Source organism: Typopeltis vanoorti, chromosome 21 (assembly GCF_054136105.1).
Source record: "Typopeltis vanoorti isolate ZY-2024b chromosome 21, IOZ_Tvanoo_1.0, whole genome shotgun sequence".
Lineage (NCBI taxonomy): Eukaryota > Metazoa > Arthropoda > Arachnida > Uropygi > Thelyphonidae > Typopeltis > Typopeltis vanoorti.
In genome coordinates this window covers 19,511,483-19,534,859 of record NC_143569.1, presented here as the reverse complement: position 1 = coordinate 19,534,859, position 23,377 = coordinate 19,511,483, and the positions used below count along the sequence as shown (strand labels likewise).

Genomic DNA, 23,377 nt, shown 5'->3' with positions numbered 1-23,377 from the left:
TACAGACAAAGTGACAAAGCTTACTCCATGTTTCTTCACTGCTATTTGGAATGCTCGTTTTTCAACTAAATCAGAGAAATTTTTATAATCTATAAAACTTAAATACAATTGTAAGTAATTTACTCTACACTTTTCTTTTAATTGATTCAGTGTCTGCAAATCATTGATTGTCCCAAATCTCTTTCTAAATCCACATTCATTAAGGCTGAGCTTAATCTAATAGCAAGTGATTCTGTTTATTATTATGTTTATAAATACTTTATATATAACCAAAGGGAATTCGTCCAGTGTAAGGTCTGTGGAATGTATGCTTTGCCGAGAGCAGCTGGAGTTTGGTTCGAGAGCGATAGTAGTGGGAAAGTGTTATGAAAGTGAGGATCTAACGTGTCTCAGGTCGCGAGATTGACATGGTGGATGAAAGTCAGAATGTGATGGTAAATTGTAGTATGAAGAAAATTGTGATGTAATGCCAGATAGCATAGAGAGTGAATTTAAAAGTGATACAGTTGATGGTGAAAGTAAAAGTACAGAGTGATAGAATGGTTTGACTGATAAAAAAAAAAAATGAACAATTAGCTGCAATGAGGGAGATAGCTTGGTTGCACAGAGTGATACATAGGGTGAAGCGGCAGCTGGAGCGATTACAAAAATGACTACAGAGTGGATCAGCTAACAAAAAGAAGCAAGTGCATGATAAGATAAATGAGAACATGATTGAAAGTGAAAGAAAAATTAAGGAGCGAATGTTATATGGTGATTCAATAGTAAAAGGTGTAATAGATGAGAGTCTGATAAAATCATGCTTTCCGGATGCAAAAATGAATAATGTAAAGCTATTAGAGCACAGAAGCATAGGGTGAAAGAAATGATAGTAGTGGCTGGAATGAATGATTTAAAAGGTGAAAAATTTACTATGAGAGAAGACTTGAAAGAATTACTAGAGGTAGCAAAAGGAAAAAGTGAGAGAGTTAAGATAGCTAGTCTCTTGCCACAGTATGACAGAGCAGAGTTGAGAAGGGGGGCATTAATTGCGAATGACTCTATGCATAGGTTATGCAGGAGGAGTGGTGTGGAGTTTGTGGATGTGTGGAGTGAGTTTGATGGGCAAAAGGACTTATACAAGAAGGATGGGTTGCATCTGAATGGATTTGGTGTTCAGAGACTGGAAAAATTATTGCAGAATGAAGTGAAAGTGGATGTGCAGAATCAGGGAAACTAGAGCTTTTAGGAAGGGTGGGGATGCTGTTAAGTGGACTAGACATCAGTGAGGCAGTTGAGTGTAAGAATGTATATAATATGCCTGAGTTAGGACAAAGGATAACAAACCAAAATGGGATAGTTAGCATAAGGCGTCAAAATAGGGGTGGGGTTAGAGAACTTCTGCACTTTATGTACACTAATGCCAGAAGTATTCGAAATAAGAAGGAAGAATTTTTGGTCTTTGTTATTTCTTCCTGGCCACAGGTTATTGGCATTAGTGAGACATGGCTAACAGAAGATGACATAGTTAGTGGGATAGAATGTGAGGGGTACAGTGTGTTCAGGAAAGACAGAGAAAAAAGAATGGGGAGAGAAGTGTTATTGATGATAGCTGATGAACTGCAGCCAAAGAGAATAGAAGTTCAACTTCAGGATAGTGAAAATAGCACATTTCAAGCTATCTGGTATGAGACTGAGGTCAGCAAAACAAAATGTACAGTTGGGTGCTACTATAGACCAGCAGATGGAATAGATGATGGAGATAGTATGCATAGGTAAATTGACTCAATGAGTGGAAGATAGGTAATTATTATGGGAAATTTCAACTATGGTAACATTGATTGGAGGGAAGAGAGGACAAATGGGAGGAAAGAAAATGAATTTTATACAGTTACTAAGGGATAACTACCTGAGACAGCATGTAATGGAATATACTAGGGATTCGAGAGTGCTTGACCTAGTAATTGCATCTGAGAAATTTACTACTATGAATATGACCATATTGCCACCAATTGGTGAGAGTGATCATAAGGTCTTGACCTGGGAAGTGGCTAAATGTGTGGAATTTTCAATTAAGACAGGGTACATGTGGAATTAACATGCTGGCAATTATGACAAGCTTAGGAGATTGCTTGGATCAGTGCCATAGCATGTTAAACTGCAAGGGCTGGATGTTGATAGTGCATGGGAAGTGGTCAAGGAGCATTTGAGGGAGGTAATGGCTCACTGCATACCTAGAGTCCAGAGAGTAAATCAAGTGGGAGTTAAATGGATGAATAACACCATTAAGATTGAGCTGAAAAAAAAAAAAAAAAAAGAAACAACTGTGGATGAATTTAAAGAGAAAGGTGACCTGCAGGCACACGAACAGTACAAAGCACAGGCCAGAAGGGTAACTAGTGTGGTAAGAAAAGCAAAAGCAGATTATGAAAGGAAATTAGCAATGCAAGCTAAAGTGAATCCCAAACAGTTCTTTGATATGCTGCAAGTAAAAGAAAAAATGTATATGGCAAAATTATTTTAAGGAATGCCGATGGCAGGATAACGAAATCAGCTGAAATAGCAGAATTACTAAGCAAACACTTTGCAAGAGTATATCATCCAGGCTGGGATATTACAGGAATGAGAGAACGAATGGCTGATACAGGAATTGAAGTGAATGAAATGGAGGTGAATAGTATATTACAGAACCTTAATGTAAATACATCTGTGGGATTGGATGGTATACTAGCTCGAGGGGGAAAATAGTTTTACTGCATAAAGGAGATTCCAAGACTAATGTTGCAAATTACCGACCGATCAGCATATCAGGAATTGTTGTCAAGGTTTTGGAGATATTAGTCAAGAGCAAAATACAGGAGTGGAAGATGAAAACGGGATACTGTATGGAGGACAGCATGGTTTTGTGAAGGGTAGATCATGCCTCAGTAACTTGCTCACATTTTATAATAATACAGTGACGGCTGAACTGGATAAAGGTAATGGATTTACAGTGATACTACTGGACTTTGCTAAGAGCTTTGACAGAATACCACATGGAATTCTAATCAGTAAACTGCAACACATGGGGATGGATATAGGGTTGGTGAGATGAATAGGAGAGTGGTTGATGGAGAGATATCAGAGTAGTTTATTCAGGAGTGGAGTCCAAAGGGAGGCCAGTTACTAGTGGTGTGCCACAGGGTTCTGTTCTTGGACCACTGCTATTTAATTTGTTTATTAATGATATAGGAAAGGATATGAAAGGAACTTCATTTATTTGCATGATGCAAAGTTGGGTAGAGCAATAGTGAATGCACATGATGTCAAAATTTTGCAGGATGATTTGGATAGATTGGCAGTCTGGGCTAATGAGAATGGATGTCAGTTTAATGTAGCAAAATGTAAGGTTATGTATTTTGGGGTGAATAAATTAGCAGCAGTATATCACATTGGTGGAACTGTACTCCAGGAGGATGATGAAGCCAGAGATTTGGGTGTGTTTGTGGATAGGGAGTTGAAGTTTAGGGGCACATAGCAAAAGTGGCTAAATCAGCTCATCAGATCACTTGGTTACTGAAGAATACTTTGACGAGCCGAGATAAGCAAGTTATTGTTCCTCTTTATTGAGCTTTGATAAGACCCCATCTTGACTACTGTGCCCAGATCTGGGCCCCCTGGGTTTCTTCTTGATGGGGAGGAGATAGAGAGGATCCAGAGGTGAGTGACCAAGATGATAGCTGGTCTATGGAATAAACCTTACAAGAATAGGTTGAAGATCTGTGGGTTACAGAAATTGGTTGATAGGTAGAAAAGGGGTGATATGATTGAGACATTCAAATTACTGAAGGGTTTCAAGATTAATTCAGAGGAAATTTTTCAGAACAGGTCTGGTGATGGGAGAACTAGGGGGAGCCATCCATGGAAACTGAGCTAGAGTATAGTTAGTAAGGGTGTCAGAACTAAGTTTTTTACTTGGAGAGTGATGAATGAGTGAATAAGCTGTCAGCGTTTGTTGTGGGTGCCATGACTGTAAATGAGTTCAAAGCAAAGTATGTTAGATACTGTGCAAATGCCGAATAGTTGTTCTTGATATGATATTTAGGGCATCCCTTGATGAGTCTAAGGACTCCTTGGAGTTGCCTGTAATAATAATAATAATAATATATATTTTTTTTTGAGAGCAGGCTTATATATGTCTGCAATTTTCTATCTATTTCTTATTACTTTTTTTTTTTTTTTTTGGAACAAGAGTATCATGAAAGAATTTCTGGAGCTGTCTGAACATAAGGGGTGTGATTTTCATTATCAGATACTAATGGCACTATTATGAAGTGATCACTTTGCAAGGATACATCATCCAGGTGATGAGTGCAGTTACTGAAGTGACAGAGATTGATGTGTGCATTGAAGAAGATGAACTGGAGGTGCTCAGTTTATTGAAAAATATCAATGTGAATAAAGCAGTGGGCCTGGACAGTATGTCTGCTCTCGTGTGCTATGAGAATGTGCAAGTGAACTGTCAGTGCCTCTGACAAAGTTGTTTAATCTACGTCTGAGCTCTGGCAAGGTTTCAAGTGGAAAGAGGGTAAGACAGTTCCACTACATAAAAGTAGGTCCAAGACAGAAGTAGCAAATTACAGACTAATTAGTATCTCTGGAGTGGTGGTTAAAGTATTGGAAAAGTTGGTTAAAAGTAAAATTCAGGAATGGGTGGATAGGAATATGATACTTTATAGGGGGAAGCATGGCTTTGTAAAAGGTATTTCTAGCCCTTCGTCTAGAAGTCGCTTCATCTCTACTTAAGGCTAAACTTCCTCCTTCCAACATATCTCCTGAAATGAAATCTTTACAGTCCTTGAGAAAAAATAATTACCTTATTATCACTAAAGCTGACAAGGGAAAAGCAACAGTAGTTATGGACTCAGCAAATTACAGAAGAAAACTTTCTCTTTTGCTTCGAGATCGCTCCACATATCAAGAAATTGATTATAATCCAACCAACAGACAACTAAAGAAATTAAATTCTCTCCTTGATGAAGTCATCAGTTTGGATAAAGACACAATTGAAAGACTTAAAACTCATTTTGCAAGACCTCCTAGATTTTATGGCCTTCCAAAAATCCATAAGATTGACTATCCTCTTCGTCCAATAGTAGATTGTATTGATTCTCCTACTTACTGTATAGCCAAATATCTAGCTAAATTATTGAAATCTTACATTGGCAACTCTAATTCTTTTTTAAAAAACTCCTCAGATTTCTTAGAAAAATTAAAAAACGTCTCATTACAACCTACAGATCTTATGGTTAGTTTTGATATAGAATCTTTATATACCAATGTACCTCTCAAGGAAACTTTAAAATTACTTGCTGACATCTTTCCTCAAGATATTATAAAACTATTCGATTTCTAATACATTCTGGATATTTCGTATGTCAAAACAAATTTTATAGCCAAGTAGAAGGAACGGCCATGGGAAGTCCTCTTTCTCCGGCTTTAACCAACTTTTATTTAGAACATTTAGAAAAAGTCCTCTTCGCATCTATTTTCCCTCAACCATCTTTTTGGGTAAGATATATAGATGACATATTTACTATTTGGCCTCACAGCAAAAATGCTTTACCTTCCTTTTTAAACAGTATTAATTCCTTGCATCATCGCATAAAGTTTACTATGGAATTAGAAGAAAACAATCAGTTATCTTTTTTAGACGTTCTCCTCATCCGATCACCTTCAAATATCCTTACAACTACAGTATACAGGAAACCAACATTCACAGGTCATTATATTCTTAAAGAATCAGCCCATCATCTATTTCAAAAAACAGGAATTATAAAATGCCTCATCAGAAGAGCCAAATAATTGTTCTACTTTTGATTATCTACAGAAAGAACTTTCTACTATCCAACAACACATGAAACTCAATGGCTTTTCTGAAAAAAGTACTCAACGTTTTCTCAATTCTTATAATCCTCCACAAAACAACAAAGTTTCAATACGTCGAGTGCCTATTCCTTATATCTCCGGTATTTCAGAACCTATCGCAAGAATTTTAAAGAAATATGATTTAACAACTACGTATTCACCTATTAACAAATTGTCTTCTCATTTTCCTTCTCCTAAAGACAAACGCTCAACTTTATCTCTTCCTGGAGCTTATCAAATTCAATGCAATGATCTCTCTTATTTTGGACAAACTGGACGTTCTCTTGAAAAAAGAATTCAAGAACATCAATCATCCATTCTTCACAAGAAACTCGAAAAGTCTGGATTGGCTCAACATGGGATTGAAACTGACCACAGCATCCTTTGGTCCAGGACTTGCCTCTTACATAGATCCCGTTATAGGTTCAAACGTTTGTTCAAGGAAAGCGTGGAGGCCTTGCTCCATCGCCCCAACCTGAATCGTAATGACTGTATATCTATATCAAAAATCTGGGAAAGTCTAATCAAGATTACTCATTAATTTTTTTTTTCTTTCTTTTTTTTTTTTTTTTTTTAATAGCAAATTCAATCATGTTTCTACTTCAAAATATTCCGTTTCATACTTAGTGATATAACATCACGCGGCATGTTCTAATTTTAACGATCTATTGTTAGTATTCTAGCTTGTATTTTTTAAACTGTTCTTGTAATACCACTGACGATGGTCTGCTATTTCCAGACCGAAATGTTTGGTTAAATAAATATCCTTCTTGTGATTACGTGATTATATCATTTGTAAAAGGTAGGCCCTGCCTCAGTAATTTATTTACATTTTATAATAAGGTGACAGCAGAATTGGATAAAGGAAATGGCTAGACTATGATAGTGATAGACTTTGCAAAGGCATCTGACAGAATACTGCATGGAAAACTATTGCATAAGTTGGAGCATATAGGAATGGATATGAGGCTGGTGGAATGGATGGAGGATGGCTGACAGGTAGAGATCAGAGGATGGGTGTATGATGGAGTGCAATCAAGGTGAATGAGGGTGACTAGTTAAGTGCCCCAGGGCTCTATACTAGGACCACTACTCTTTAATATTGTATATTAATGATATAGCAGATTTGATGGGGGGGGGGGACTTTCAGTTGTTTGCTGATGATGCAAAACTATAGAGGGCAATAGTTGATAAAGATGATGTAGATATTTTACAAGATGATTTAAATAAATTGGCAGTGTGGGCAAAGGACAATGGTTGTCAATTCAATTTTGTGAAATGTAAGGTAATGCATTTTGGATGAAAAGATTACATACTTTGTATCATATTGATGGTACTACTTTACAAAACATTGATGAGGCTAAGGATCTGGGAGTGATGGTAGATAGAATTCTGAAATTCAGAGGACATAATGCATGAAAGAGTTGACAAAATAGCTCAAATGATTACTTAAATGCTGAAGAGCACATTGAAAAGGATAACAGGGATTTTTTATCCCTCTTTATAAGGATATGATTCAGCCACATGTTGACTACTGTGCACAGATTTGATCACCTGCATTTCTTGGGGATCGGGAGGTGGTGGAGTGGATTCAGAGATGAGTGACCAAGTTGGTGACAGGTCTGTGGAATGTTCCCTATAAGGATAGATTGAGATGTGTGGTTTGCAGAGTTTAGCTGATAGACGGAGGAGAGGGAATATGAGAGAAACTTATAAATTACTAAAGGGATACTATAAGATTGACTAAGAAGAAATTTTTCAATACATGAAGAGTAGGGGAAAACAAGGTATCGCACTTGGAAGCTGTCTAAGAGTGCAGTTAGTACAGGTGTATGAACTGGGTTCTTTTCTTGGAGAATGGTGAATGTGTGGAATGGGTTACCAGAAGTAGTTATGAGTACCCCAACAGTAAATATGTTTAAGGAAAAGTATTATAGTTGTTGTGTTAATGAATAGAGTGGATCTCCCACGATGAGTCTTTTGACTCCATGGAGTGCCCATATTAATAATAATTATTATTATTATGAGGCAAGTCCAGAAAGTAAGGTTTATTCAGAATTTATGACCAAATAAGATATGGAAGAGGGATTGCACATGTATGGTAGCACAGACTGACTCATTAGCTAGCTGTTGACAATTTTACTCTTGTTTTGTTATAATTTGTTGTCATCTATGAATAATTTATAATGAGTGCGTGATAAAAAAAATCCAGCCAATTGTGAGGTTCGTGGTATGATACAGATTTTGTTGGCAGAAAACAATAGTGCTGCAGAAATTCACTGACAACTATGTAAGTTTATGGACCTAATCTAATGAGTAATAGTACAGTTAGGCTTGTTTGAAGAAGGGTGCAGCAATGTTTCACGATCAGCAGATCGTGAGCAGCAGCTGGCCAAGTGTGGGACAGACAATTTGGTGGAAAGAGTGAACACAAAAATTCATGAGAATCATTGTTTTACAATTACAGAAGTTTCTTTTACATTCCTGGCAGTTTCCCACCAGTGATTCATGAAATCCTGACAGAAAGGCTGGATATCACAAACTGTGTGGCAGATATTCCCAAATATGATGAAAGATGTACATAAATGGCAACAAGTGGAATCAGTTCAAAAATATGTTATGAAAATGAAGGAGATAAACTGTTTTCTCATATTGTGCTGGTGATGAAATGTGGATTTCATGTGCAAACGTTGAGTCAAAAAAAAAATCCAATGTAGTAATAGCATTCATCTTTGCTGAAAGAAAAAAAATTCAGTCACTGTTGGTCAAAAAAATGATGACCACTGTCTTCTAGGACAGAAAAGGAATCTTCCTCATTGATTTTCTTCAGAAAGGAACCAAAATTAATTTTCATGTTTCATGTGGCATTAGGTTTCATATGAATATTGGAGATATTCCACTCAGCAATCTAGACAGATGATGATGTAATCCTAAAAACAGTATTCCCTAAGTTGAATAACTGCTATAAGAAATTTGATGAAAGTCAGCAACAGAAATACAGACTAAGAAAGTAGGCAGGAACATTGAAAACATCAACTGCATCCTGAATCACTTTAGGACCTAGCATCCTTTAGTCACCATTTCTGTGACTAAAACTTTTGGTTCCATTATTTTGGTTCCATTGCATTGGATATGAAGCGGGAGCAAGCAAAAGAGTTAATTGTATTAATTGGTACAAATGATTTGAGAAAGAACAAAGAGCATGTCAGAATGAATGTCAGGAGACTGCCTGGAAAGATAAAAGAGAATACTGTGACAGGAAGGGTAGTCAATGTGTTGCCTAGGTATGATTGTGGGGAAATGAGGCGGAGAGCAAGGATTATGAATGATATTCTGGCTGAAATGTGTGAGGAGATGGGAGTACAGTTTGTTAATGTGTGGAATGAGTTGGAGGGACAAAGTGAGCTGTATGGGAGCGATGGACTGCATTTGAGTGGTTATGGTGTGAGTCGCTTGGAGAGACTGCTGCTGGAAAGTAGAGAAATGAATAGAGAGAATGACTCAGATCGAGAGGGGAGTGATGTGGAAGAGCAGGAGAGTCAGACAGGAGAGATTGAAGAAGTGGAAATGAATAGGGAAGTGAGTGGTATGAGTATTAAAAATGAGAGAATGGCTGTGCAAGAGGAGCAGGGAAATGGGGAGACTCAGGGCAGACAGGGGTACACAGCATGAGAAAGGTGGATGCTCCAAGAGGAGGTGAGAGCACGTGTAGGCAGGAAAGAAAAGGGATGACCAGGGATCAAGAGGAAACAGATGAAATTGAAAAGGGTTCTAAAATGAAGAAGCAGAAAGGGAAATGGTCCCAGTCCAGCTTGGAGAGATCACATCGAGTGAGTGGTATCAGTGGAATTAGCAGTAGATCCAGAAATGAGCTGTTGTGTTTGTATACAAATGCTAGAAGTATAAGAAACAAGGCGGATGAAATGGTTGCACTAATTGCGTCTGTTCACCCAAAAATTGTCGGAATAAGTGAGACACGGTTAGATGAGGACCATATCCTGAGAGGAATAGAGATGGAAGGGTATGATATGTTTCGTGAGGATAGAAGGGGTAAAAAGGGAGGGGGAGTGCTATTGATGATAGAGAAAGAGTTATATCCATACAAGGTAGAGATGCAAGAGAGAAATAGGGCCAGTGGTTTTGAGGCAGTATGGGGTGAAATAGAGGTGAATAGAATCAAATACTTGGTGGGATGTTGTTATAAACCCGGTAATGTGGATGGTAGTGATAGTGAAATGTATAGTCAAATAAGCCAAGCAAATAAGAAAAGGGTGATCATTATCAGCAATTTTAATTATGACAATATAGACAATATGGAATGAAGAGATAGCAACTGGAAGTAAAGAAAATGAGTTTCTTGAGTTTTTGAGGGATAACTACCTCAGACAATATGTAACAGAGGACACACAAGGATTAAGGGTCTTGGATTTGGTCATCTCATCAGAGGATGTAATTATAAATGAGGTGTCAAATGATCCACCAATTGGTGAAAGTGACCATGAGGTGATTACCTGGGTAGTTGCCAGCAGTGCAAGGATCCCTGTGAAAAGAGGGTATATGTGGAACTACGTGGGGGGGGGGGGGTGATTATGAAGAGCTCAGTAGACAGCTTGCGGGTGTAACATGGAATGAGGAGTTAGCTGGAAAAGAGATCAATGCAGCTTGGGGAATTTTCAAAAACTATTTAGTAGATGCAATGTCTAAATGTATTCCAAGGGTGAGAAGGTTAAATAAGGTAGGTGTGAGATGGATGAATAAAGAGATTAAGCATGCGATACAGAGAAAAAGGGCATTGTGGAGGCAGCATAAGAGAAGTGGAAGTAACCAATTTCATGAGGTCTACAAAGACCAGGCAAGGAGGATGACTTGGTTGGTGAGAGTAGCTAGAGAGGTATGAAAAGCAGTTAGCTAATGAAGCGAAAAAGAATCCTAAGGAGTTCTTTCGATATGTAGTCAGCAAAAGAAAGAATGATTATGGAAGGATGACACTGATTTGAGGAAATCGTATAAAGACAGCTGTTGCAGAATGTGTGGTGGAGATACTTAATGAGCAGTTCATAAAGATCTTTCAATCTTGTGAATGTGACTTCATGGAGAGATTGAGAGCAGTTGATGATGGGGAGAAGACACTGACTGTAAGTGAGCAAGAAGTGTTTGGGGAGTTGAGTAAATTAGATGTAAATAAGGCTGTGGGACTTGATAATATATCACCGCATATTCTGAAGGAATGTGCCAGAGAGTTGACACCTGCCTTGACATATTTTTTAATATGAGTCTTACACTTGGTCAAGTTCCTAAAGAGTGAAAGGAGGGCAAGATTGTGCCACTTCATAAAGGAGGTGATTGAACTCGAGCATCAAACTATAGGCCTATCTGTGTGTCAGGTGTTGTGGTTAAATTGTTGGAGAAGCTTGTGAGAACTAGGATCCAGAGTTGGGTTGACAACAATGGTATAATCTTTGATGGACAGCATGGATTTGCTAAAGGGAGGTCATGTTTTAGTAGTCTACTTACTTATTACAATGAAGTGACTGCTTCCTTGAACAGAGGAGAAGGATACACAGTAATATACTTGGATTTCGCAAAGGCTTTTGATAGAGTACCTCATGATAAGTTGGTAGTCAAACTAGAGCAGATGGGGTTGGATATTAGATTAGTGCATTGGATTGGAGACTGGCTATCTGATAGGTATCAACAAGTTGTATATGGGGTGTGATATCCCGGAAAAGGAAAGTCACTAGTGGAGTGCCTCAGGGGTCTGTTTTAGGGCCATTACTATTTAACTTGTATATTAATGATATTGGCAAAGATTTGGATGGAAATATTCAGTTGTTTGCAGAGGATGCAAAGTTGGAACGAACCATAAAGAGTAGTGAAGATGTTGTGGCCTTGCAAGAAGACTTGAATAAATTGAGTGATTGGGCAAGCAAATGGGGATGTGAGTTCAATGTTGCAAAATGTAAGGTTTTAAAATTTGGAAAACAAAGATGGGATGCAGAATTTATACTTGGTGAGAATATGTTGTTGGAGGTAGAGGAAATAAGAGATCTGGGGGTGATAGTGGATAAGGATCTAAAATTTAGGGGACACATCGCCAAAATTGTGAAGACAATACAAAGACTTCTCGGAACGATGCGGAGGACACTGATGTGTAGAAGTAGGGAGATTCTTGTTCCATTGTATAAGGCTTTGATTAGGCCACACATGGACTATTGTGCCCAGATTTGGTCACCGGGTTTTCAGAAGGATTAAGAGATGTTGGAAAGGTCTAAAGGCCACTGACTAAGGTAGTTTCTGACCTCTGGAATGTTGAGTATGAGGAAAGATTGAGAAGATGTAAACCGCAGAGTCTGGTGGACAGAAGGAAGAGGGGAGATATGATAGAGACCTACAAGTTGGTAAGGGGTTGTTATAAGATCAATGGTGGAGAAGTTCTACAGAGAATAGTGGGAGATCAGGGGAGAACCAGAGGTCATCCCTGGAAACTGTACAGAGTGTGTGAGTAGGGGAGTGAGAGGCAGGTTTTTTTCGTGAAGGGTTGTGAATGATTGGAATGCCTTGCCTGAGAGTGTGGTGTCTGCAAGTAGTTTGAGTGTGTTTAAGACACGGTATTATGAGATGTGTGTGTGATAAAAGGACCTCTGAGATGAGTCTTTGACTCCATGAGGTCTTGGGGTGGTAATAATTATTAAGAGAATAATTCTATTTCAATTAATCAAGTGAAAAAACTTTCTACAAATTACTGCTCTGCTAAACCTTCCTCTATTTTATCCCTTACTTTGTGTTTTCATTCATCATTATCAGTAAAATTCTGTCCACTGCTGGATGAAAGCCTCCCTCAAAGTCTTCAATTCAATTATAGCTTTTCTATGCCATTGAATTCCAGCCATTCTCTTTAATCTCATCCTCCCACCATGTCTTTAGTCTTCCTGTAGCTCTCTTTCCATCTCTGGGATACCATTCAGATATCAACTTTGTCCATTTTTGAGTGTTACACATGTTGCAATATGACCTGTCCAATGCAATTTGGATTTTTTAATGGTTTATAATGTCTCTCACCCTAGTCTGAGCTTAGATCCAAGTATTGCACTTTCTGTCTAGAATGGTAATACCAAGTAATGATCTTTCCATTTTCCTCTGGAAAATCCTCAGCTTGTTGGTTAATTTTTTAATCAAAATCCACACAATTTCCTGATATTCCATTTGAAATGGTTTTTGGTGATGCATTTATTATGTGTGTGGAGACTCAATGATCTGTGGTGTGCAGGATAGAATACCTGAGGAGTGTTTGCCTGGAGGAAAGATAGAAAGTGTGGCTATGGCAATTAAGAAGGGTGAAAGGGTGGATGAGATGATTGTGATGGTAATCATCTATGTGGGAAAGGAGTGAGGACAAGGTGTCATCCTTTCCTAGTTATGAAAGGAAGCTGTGAGCAAGAGGGTGAGGAGTAGTTTCTTTGCATGGAGGATGGTTGAACCATGGAATGCATTGCCTGATAAAGTGGTGAGAGCACAAACAGTCAATGAGTGGTATGACAGACTGTGTTTCTAGGATAGGCCTCCCATAATAAGTCTTTTGACTCTATGGAAGCCTGAATCATAATAATGATAATAATAATTATTATTATTATATAATCTTTTCTTTTTACTTTCTGCATTCAATTCATTGTTGACATTATTATTATTATTATTATGTAACACCTCCAGGGTGTCCAGACACTTATCGAGGGAGGGTGCCTACTCTACAACTCTCCATCTCCACCAAATGCAACTACCTTCATCATCTACACCAACGCCATATATACCGACAACCACCACCACTAGTATTTTCACAGACAATCACAAACATCAATGCCCATGGCAGGATTCGAACTCGCCCCACAGTCTTTTGGCTGGAAAACGGATACGCTATCCACCCGGCCAACCAGGCTGGCAATATTATTATGTGACACTTCCAGGGAGTCCAAAGACTCATCAAGGAAGGGCACCTACTCTACAACTTTCCATCTACACCAACCGCAACTACCTTCATCATCAACACCAATGCCATCTACTGCTGATCACCACCCCCACCACTAGTATTTTCACAGACAATCACAAACATCAATGCCCACAGCAGGATTCGAACCCACAGTCTTTTGGCTGGAGAGCAGATACACTATCCACCTGGCCAACCAGGACAGCAATATTATTATGTGACACCTCCAGGGAGTCCAAAGACTCATTGAGAAAGGGCACCTACTCTACAACTCTCCATCTCCACCACTCAGTCCACCAACTACAGCAAACCTTATCATCTACACAAATGGCATCTACTGACCACCATGACTACTAGTATTTTCAGAGACAATCACAAACATCCATGCCCATGGCAAGATTCGAACCTGCAGGCTTTTGGCTGGTTAGCGGATATGGTAACACTCAGCCAACCAGACTGGCAATGATACAATAACGTAATTCCTCCACTCCTTTGTCCTACTTTATATACTGGAACAATAAACCCCTTTGGTCCAATCATTAGGTATCTTCTTCTTTCTCCTGTCTAAACATGTCATACAACAATTTTAGTGTTTAATTATCTGAAGCTTTCATTTGTTCAACCAGCAACCCACCTATCCTATGGGATTTTCCACTCATCATTTACTTTAAAGCTTCTTCAACCTCTTCCTTATCTATTTCCCTATTATCTTTCTCATCACTATATTCATTCAGTTTATTGCACTATTTCTTTCATATTTCATTAACAGATATCTGTAATTCATATTACAAACTTATATATCTTAATGATATCACTCCTCCTTCTATTCATTAGGCTCTGTGATAACATGCCCTCAATCTGTCCTCATACCCGAAATTCTGGTCACCTAATGCAACCTCACTCATTCACGCTTCTTTGGACTATTTCCAGTATATATTTTCATTAAAGCCAGCTGACTGAATCTGCATGTAATAGTCAAAGAACAATGTGATTATGGCTTTGAACTATGGAAATTACCTCTTTTTTCTATATATCAATGCTATTCCAATCATTGCCATAATCAACAAGGATGTCTTCACAATTCTTTCACTTTAACCCTAAATTTACACTTCTTGCTCATCATCACTCCCAGGGTGATCTTATTTGATTTTCTCTACTATTCAACACATATGAACAGAATACTTAGTCTTCTAACAATAATGAAATGTTAAAATCACTTGTCTGTCCAAATGATAGGTAATTCAAATTCTCATAGTAAAGAACTGTAACATCAACATCAAACTTCACAGTTCTTCCCTGCTTTGCATTATAACAAACAAATGCATATCCCCTATTAAACTTTTCCCAATATGTATGAGTTAAACAATAATTTCACATGGCATATTCCGGTAATTCAACCGCATTTTTTTAATAAGCTATATAAAACACAATGAATTAATAAAAGACCCGACAAGTTTCCTAAGTCATTTGACTTACATCTTCAGGGGTAAAAGGTAACTTAAAGTTTAAAACACAAAGAAAAGAGAAATTATTAGTAATAGTTCATACTATACAGTTGTAGCCATCTGACTATTCATAAAATTAAAAATCAGAATGCAGATTCAAAGCAGTTCTGAGTTTAAACAGTGCTGGATGATGCCATTCTGTTGTTCACGTTCATAATGTCCGAGGTCTGATTGAGGTATATTTTTTATTAAAGCCGACCAAACTTGGTGGAGAATTAATCCTCGATTTTTATTGAGTATTTTAAGCATGCTTGCAGCTTCTTTAAATTTCCTTATGTAACAGTTTTTTTTCTATGTACTACATGTTTGTTTTCTGCCAGAGTACATTGTGGCCAGTGGAAGTGGTATGGAAAGCTGGACCTGATTTTCTCTTCTGTTTTGCACATCCTTTTGGTGTTCGTTCATGCAAATTTCCCCAGATCTTCCTGTCTCTCCTATGTAGCAGATGCAGCAAAAACAATGAATTTTGTAAACACCTGTTTTTTTTAAAAGATGATGAGGAGGTTTCGGGGCATGTAGAAATCTCGAATTTTTTTCCAGCGGCAGAAGGCTACTTTGATGTTATATTTGTTAAGTAATTTAGCCATCTTGTCTGTAACATTTTTGATATATGGAAGCGTGATGCCGTTTTTGAAATCTTGTTTCTGAGAGATGCTTGTAGGAGGTGTGTGGAGGATTTTTTGATAGGCTTGGTTTCATAACCATTCTTTTGAAAGATCTGTGTTAGATATTCTAATTCTTCATTTCTCTGTTTTTCTGTGCTGGATATGTTATACGCTCTGTCCCTTAGGGTTTTTATTAGACCTATTTTTTGAGAAGGGTGGTGGTGGTGTGAGGATGCATTAAGTAATCTTCCTGTGTTGGTGTTTTCTATATATTGAGAAAGAAAGTTTATTATCCTTTTCCGTGACTTCTAATAGAATGTCTAGAAAAGGCAGTTTCCTAAGTTCTTCTTGTTCTAAAGTAAATTTTATATTATTATGCAAATTATTTAGGCAATCTTTGAAAGCAATGAGTTCATCTGTTGTTCCTGGCCATATGATGAATATATCGTCGACAAAGCGTAGCCATATTTTTGGTTTTTTATGATAATTGTTAAAAAACACCTGTTTAAACAATTATTATTTAAATTATTAAGCATTATTTTCAAAGTTTTCCATAAATAGATTAGCTAAAGCCAGAGAGATGGAAGAGCCCATAGCCAATCCTTCTTTTTGTTCCCAAAATTTGTTCTTGATACATGAAAAAAGTATTATTTATACAATGTATATAAAGATCTATGATGTCTGGAGGAAAAAGGTCTTCCAGGAGATTCACAGTTTCGTTTCTTGGAACATTTGTAAATAAGCTGATAACATCCAAACTTGCTAAGATGTCTGAAGGTCCAATATAAATTTCTTTTACTTTTTCAATAAAATGTGTACTGTTCTTGATGAAAGATGTTTTTCCTGTATGAGGTAAAATCATGTTGGTGAGATGCTTTGCTAAATTAGAGGTCATAGAGTCTCTACCATCTACTATTGATCTTAAGGGAATACCTGTCTTATGAATTTTTGGTACACCATAAATTCTTGGAGCTAATGGGTGTTTTGAATGTAGAGTTCTTCAGTCCAATTAGGTATCTTTTTGATTAGATCATTGGTTTTATTGTGAGCGTGCCAAGTGGGATCTCTGTCTAAAGGTATTAGAATCTTCAAGAAGAGTTTTCATTTTATTATTATAATCTTCAGAGTTGAAAACTACTGTTGCATTCCCTTTATCTGCTTTGATTATAACGATATTTTTGTCTGATTTTAATTCTTTGAGGGAAGCGTATTCTGTGTAAGGAAGATTCCTTTGAGGTAATTTACTTTGCAATAGTAATGCTGTGGTTTGTATGTGGATGAGATCTGATGTATTAAATTTCTTATTTCTTTTTCCATTTGAGCCATTATGTCAATTTTGGGGATGAAATGTGGGGTTAAGGCAAAGTCAAAACCTTTTAGGAGTAGATTATTTTCTTCTCTTGATAGGACTCTTGAAGAAAGGTTCATAACTACTTTGGCATAATCTTGGTGTTTCCTTTGTTTTTGTTTTTCGAAGTTGAATTTTCTGATTAAAATATGCTTCTTCTGATCAGAGATTGCCGTAGACTTGTTATATTTGATGATGTCAATATTGTTCCACAGGCTGGACGGAAGAGATGTGGCTAACTCACTATGTAGAGAAAATGTATCCCGGCTTATTTGTGCTAATTCAGATCTAGTGGCTGCAATCTTTTCTCTCAGAATAGCAAGTTCCATTCTTTGGTAAATTCTGTTGGCTTTATTTGTATGGAATGCACGCTTGATTTGGATGAACTTAGGAATGCTTTGTTACCTCTGCATCGGATTAAGCATATAAGACAGTTGATGAAATTAAGATGTTTAATATATAATTTGTCTAGTTGCATAACTTTATACCAAAAGCACCCACCGTAAGTGTTTAATTGTAAGTGGAGGTTTCTGTGGTTTCTTGCAGCATCTGCTACGTAGGACAGACAGGAAGATCTAGGGAAATTCGCATGAACAAACACCAAAAGGATGTGCAAAACAGAAGAGAACACAAATCAGGTCTAGCTTTCCATACCACTTCCCTGGCCACAATGTTCTCTGGCAGAAAACAAACACGTCGTATATAGAAAAAAACTGTTGCATAAGGAAATTTAAAGAAGCTGCAAACATGCTTAAAATACCAACACAATGCAATAAAAATCAAGGATTAATTCTCCACCAAGTTTGGTCAGCTTTAATAAAAAATATACATCAATCAGACCTCGGACATTATGAACGTGGCATCATCCAGCATTGTTTAAGCTCAGCACTGCTTTGAATCTGCATTCTAATTTTTAATTTTATGAATAGTCAGATGGCTACAACTGTATAGTATGAACTATTAGTAATAATTTCTCTTTTCTTTGTGTTTTAAACTTTAAGTTACCTTTTACCCCTGAAGATGTAAGTCAAACGACTTACGAAACTTGTCAGGTCAGAATTAATTCATTGTGTTTTATATAGCTTATTAAAAAAATGTGGTCCAATTACGGAATATGCCATGTGAACTTTTAAACCACAGAAACCTCCACTTACAATTAAACACTTACGGTGGGTGCTTTTGGTATAAAGTTATGCAACTAGACAAATTACGTATTAAACATCTTAATTTCATCAACCATCTTATATGATTAATCCGATGCAGAGATAACAAAACATTCCTAAGTTCATCCAAATCAAGAGTGCATTTCATACAAATAAAGCCAACAGAATTTACCGAAGAATGGAACTAGCTATTCTGAGAGAAAGGATTGCAGCCACGAGGTCAGAATTAGCAGAAATAAGCCAGGATACATTTTCTCTACATAGTGAATTAGCCACATCTCTTCCATCCAACCTGTGGAACAATATTGACATCATCACGTATAACAAAGCTATGGCAATCTCTGATCGGAAGAAGCATATTATAATCAGAAAATTCAACTTCGAAAAACAAAAACAAAAAAAACACCAAGATTATGCAAAAGTAGTTATCCACCTTTCTTCAAGAGTCCTATCAAGAGAAGAAAATAATCTACTCCTAAAAGGTTTTGACTTTGCCTTAATCCCACATTTCATCCCCAAAATTGACATAATGGCTCAAATAGAAAAAGGAATAAGAAATTTAATACATCAGATCTCATCCACATACAAACCACAGCATTACTGTTGCAAAGTAAATTACCCTCAAAGGAATCTTCTTTACACAGAATACACTTCCTTCAAAGAATTAAAATCAGACAAAAATATCATTATAATCAAAGCAGATAAAGGGAATGCAACAGTAGTTTTCAACTCTGAAGGTTATATGAGTCTTTGAACTCCCTGGAGGTGACAAATAATAATAATAATAATAATAAAAATGAAAACTCTTCTTGAAGATTCTAATACCTTTAGACAGAGATCTCACTTGGCACACTCACAATAAAACCAATGATCTAATCAAAAAGATACCGAATTGGACTGAAGAACTCTACATTCAAAACACCCATTAGTTCCAAGAATTTATGGTGTACCAAAAATTCATAAGATAGGTATTCCCTTAAGATCAATAGTAGATGGTAGAGACTCTATGACCTCTAATTTAGCAAAGCATCTCACCAACATGATTTTACCTCATACAGGAAAAACATCTTCTTTCATCAAGAACAGTACACATTTTATTGAAAAAGTAAAAGATATTTATATTGGACCTTCAGACATCTTAGCAAGTTTGGATGTTATCAGCCTATTTACAAATGTTCCAAGAAACGAAACTGTGAATCTCCTGGAAGACCTTTTTCCTCCAGACATCATAGATCTTTATATACATTGTATAAATAATACTTTTTTTCATGTATCAAGACAAATTTTGGGAACAAAAAGAAGGATTGGCTATGGGGTCTTCCCTCTCTCTGGCTTTAGCTAATCTATTTATGGAAAACTTGGAAAATAATGCTTTATAATTTAAATAATAATTGTTTAAACAGGTGTTTTTTAACAATTATCATAAAAAACCAAAAATATGGCTACACTTTGTAGACGATATATTCATCATATGGCCGATGAACTCATTGCTTTCAAATATTGCCTAAATAATTTGCATAATAATATAAAATTTACTTTAGAACAAGAAGAACTTAGGAAACTGCCTTTTCTATTAGAAGTCACGGAAAAGGATAATAAACTTTCTTTCTCAATATATAGAAAACCCACCAACACTTGAAGATATCTTAATGCATCCTCACACCACCACCACCCTTCTCAAAAAATAGGTCTAATAAAAACCCTAAGGGACAGAGCGTATAACATTTCCAGCACAGAAAAACAGAGAAATGAAGAATTAGAATATCTAACACAGATCTTTCAAAAGAATGGTTATGATACCAAGCCTATCAAAAAAATCCTCCACACACCTCCTACAAGCATCTCTCAGAAACAAGATTTCAAAAACGCTATCACGCTTCCATATATCAAAAATGTTACAGACAAGATGGCTAAATTACTTAACAAATATAACATGAAAGTAGCGTTCTGCCGCTGGAAAAAAATTCGAGATTTCTACATGCCCCGAAACCTCCTCATCATCCTTTAAAAAAATACAGGTGTTTACAAAATTCATTGTTTTTGCGGCATCTGCTACATAGGAGTGACAGGAAGATCTGGGGAAATTTGCATGAACGAACACCAAAAGGATGTGCAAAACAGAAGAGAAAATCAGGTCCAGCTTTCCATACCACTTCCACTGGCCACAATGTACTCTGGCAGAAAACAAACATGTAGTACATAGAAAAAAACTGTTACATAAGGAAATTTAAAGAAGCTGCAAGCATGCTTAAAATACTCAATAAAAATCGAGGATTAATTCTCCACCAAGTTTCGTCGGCTTTAATAAAAAATATACCTCAATCAGACCTCGGACATTATGAACGTGAACAACAGAATGGCATCATCCAGCACTGCTTTGAATCTGCATTCTGATTTTTAATTTTATGAATAGTCAGATGGCTACAACTGTATAGTATGAACTATTACTAATAATTTCTCTTATCTTTGTGTTGTAAACTTTAAGTTACCTTTTACCCCTGAAGATGTATGTCAAACGACTTACGAAACTTGTCGGGTCTTTTATTAATTCATTGTGTTTTATATAGCTTATTAAAAAAATGTGGTCGAATTACCGGAATATGCCATGTGAACTTTTAAACCACAGAAGCCTCCACTTACAATTAAACAATAATTGTCTTAAAGCTAAACTTGGTAGCACACTTTTCACTTCTGGAACTCTTCCCAGAAGTGAAAAGTGTATTCAACACAAATTCCTCATGTCTATCACACAACCATTCTCCCATTTAGCTTTCTAATCTGATGGCTTGGCAGTAAGCATATCTGCTCTCCAACCAACTGGATGTAGGTTCGAATCCCACTATGGGCTGGATGCTTGTGACTACTTTTAGGTGGTAGATGAATTTCACTGTCTGGTGTAAGACAACAGTGGTTTCTAATGAGTGGTTTCTAAAAGCTGGGGTTTTTGAACTACAGTATGTAAAAAATCAAATTAAAAATACAAAAAATATACATAAAATTAATAAAAATTAAAAAAATCCTTAACCCACCCACAGTGGGTTAAAATTTACTAAGGATTTTACTACAGATTTCTCCCTGTAGTATATTGATCTCCCTGATATAAAAAAAACTTCATTAACTAATCTATATGTTTATTTTGAATCTCTAATGATACAGTAAAACATGAATGACAACATAAATTTATTTGCAAACTTACCTCTAATAAGAAATCATGCCTAAATAATGGTCCCCAGCTAATATTATGGAGCTCACCATCCAAATACACCTGATGGTAAAATTTGTCTTCCTTAGTAGGAGTAATAATTATATGTTCTATTCTGTAGAATGGACTGAAAAAAAAAAAAAAAAATATATATATATATATATATATCAATTTTTTTTTCTAAATTTTTAGTGCCACAATATTAGTTCAGTAATAAATGCTAAGGGTGTGCTTAACAGTCAAATCTGTATAACTGAGAGGAGACCTCCTCATAGCCATTAAAGGAATGTGGAGAACTGATAAGGGCTTCTGATGTAATGCCCAATCCTCACCTTCTCGTGGTGCACCCTATTAGGTATCTACCTGGATAGTGAACAAATGAAGATGGGCTGGCAATTTGGGATTTAGCCGACCAAATTGTATTCTTATTGACTTAAACCACAATACAAAATGATGGTACAACATGGCAGAATTTCATGCTGAATGAGGTGTCACCCAGTTAATGTCCCCATTGTTTTTTTCCAGGACACCAGGGCAAACAGCAAAAAGTCAGCAATTGGAACAAACCATAAAACACACCCCAACTCAATATTACCAGAGTTCAAGATCGGCACTATCAACATAAGAAGCTTGAATGGCAAAGAAATGGAGCTAACTGAGGAATTGGAAAAGTACCAGATCGACATAATAGGGGTGACTGAAACAAAAAAGACAAAAACTGGTGAGACCCTTCTGAGTAATAAATACAAAACGTAATATTCAGGCAATAAGAATCAGGAAAAAGAAGGAGTAGCTATAGTATTCAACACTAAATACAAGACTAATCTTCTTTAATGGGCAGGTAATATCAAGTAAAGTGATGTGGACAAATATCAGAATGTGGAACTGGACAATGAGACTTATTTTTGCTATGGTCCCACAAAAGGTCCTACTAAGGTAGAAGTGGGGGAATTTTTTGAGACATTAGAGAAAGCAACTGGCACAAAGGAAAAGCTGGTCCATGTTGTGGATCTAAATAGCAGGGTAGGAAATGACTGCCAGACATACAAAAATGTTTTGGGGGAAATTTGCAGAAAAGAGCAAAGCTAATAATAATGGCAAATACCTGTTGGATTTCTGCTCAGGACATGAACTGGCTATTATTAGCACCATGTTCCAACATAAAAATGTGCACAAATTCACATGGAGAGAAGAGGCAAGGAATAAGAAAAGTCTCATTGACTATGTTGTTGATAGTGATGTTTTCTCTCTGGTGCAAGACACTAGAGTGTAAAGAGGATTTGAAATTGGAAGTGATCACCATTTAGTAGTGAGCAGGATAAACTGAATTTTATATTGAAAAGAAGAACATGAAAGAAAGTTTTAAAGCGAATAAAAGTTGAGCAGCACTCAGATGTGAACTGTAGAGACTAAAATACACAAACGTTATTCAAGAAAAAAATTAAAGAGCTTGGGAACAGGACCAAACCTTGGAGATTCAGTGGCAAGCCCTGAAGAAAACATTGATTGATTCAGAAAGAGAGGCATGTGGTGAGGGTGTCTGCAAGGATAGAAAAATCAGAATTCCATAATGGATACAGGAAGGTAAAGAGGCAGTGAAAGAAAAGAAGAAAGCATATCAAAAGTTCCTGGCAAATATGTCAGCTTGTGCTCGTAGAGAATATATAGAGTCAAATGTAAGAAAGCTAAA

General features: G+C 36.7%; 1 protein-coding gene across 1 annotated transcript in view; it reads right to left on the bottom strand.

Annotated features, from left to right (window-relative positions):
* The window catches only part of LOC150094662 (NPC intracellular cholesterol transporter 1-like), a 559,930-nt gene that overhangs the window by 422,302 nt on the left and 114,251 nt on the right, over positions 1-23,377 (bottom strand). Inside the window, exon 7 of the mRNA XM_090411614.1 lies at positions 21,682-21,814. Within this exon, the coding sequence (XP_090267740.1) occupies positions 21,682-21,814 (133 nt within the window). The remainder of the gene's footprint in view (positions 1-21,681; positions 21,815-23,377) is intronic.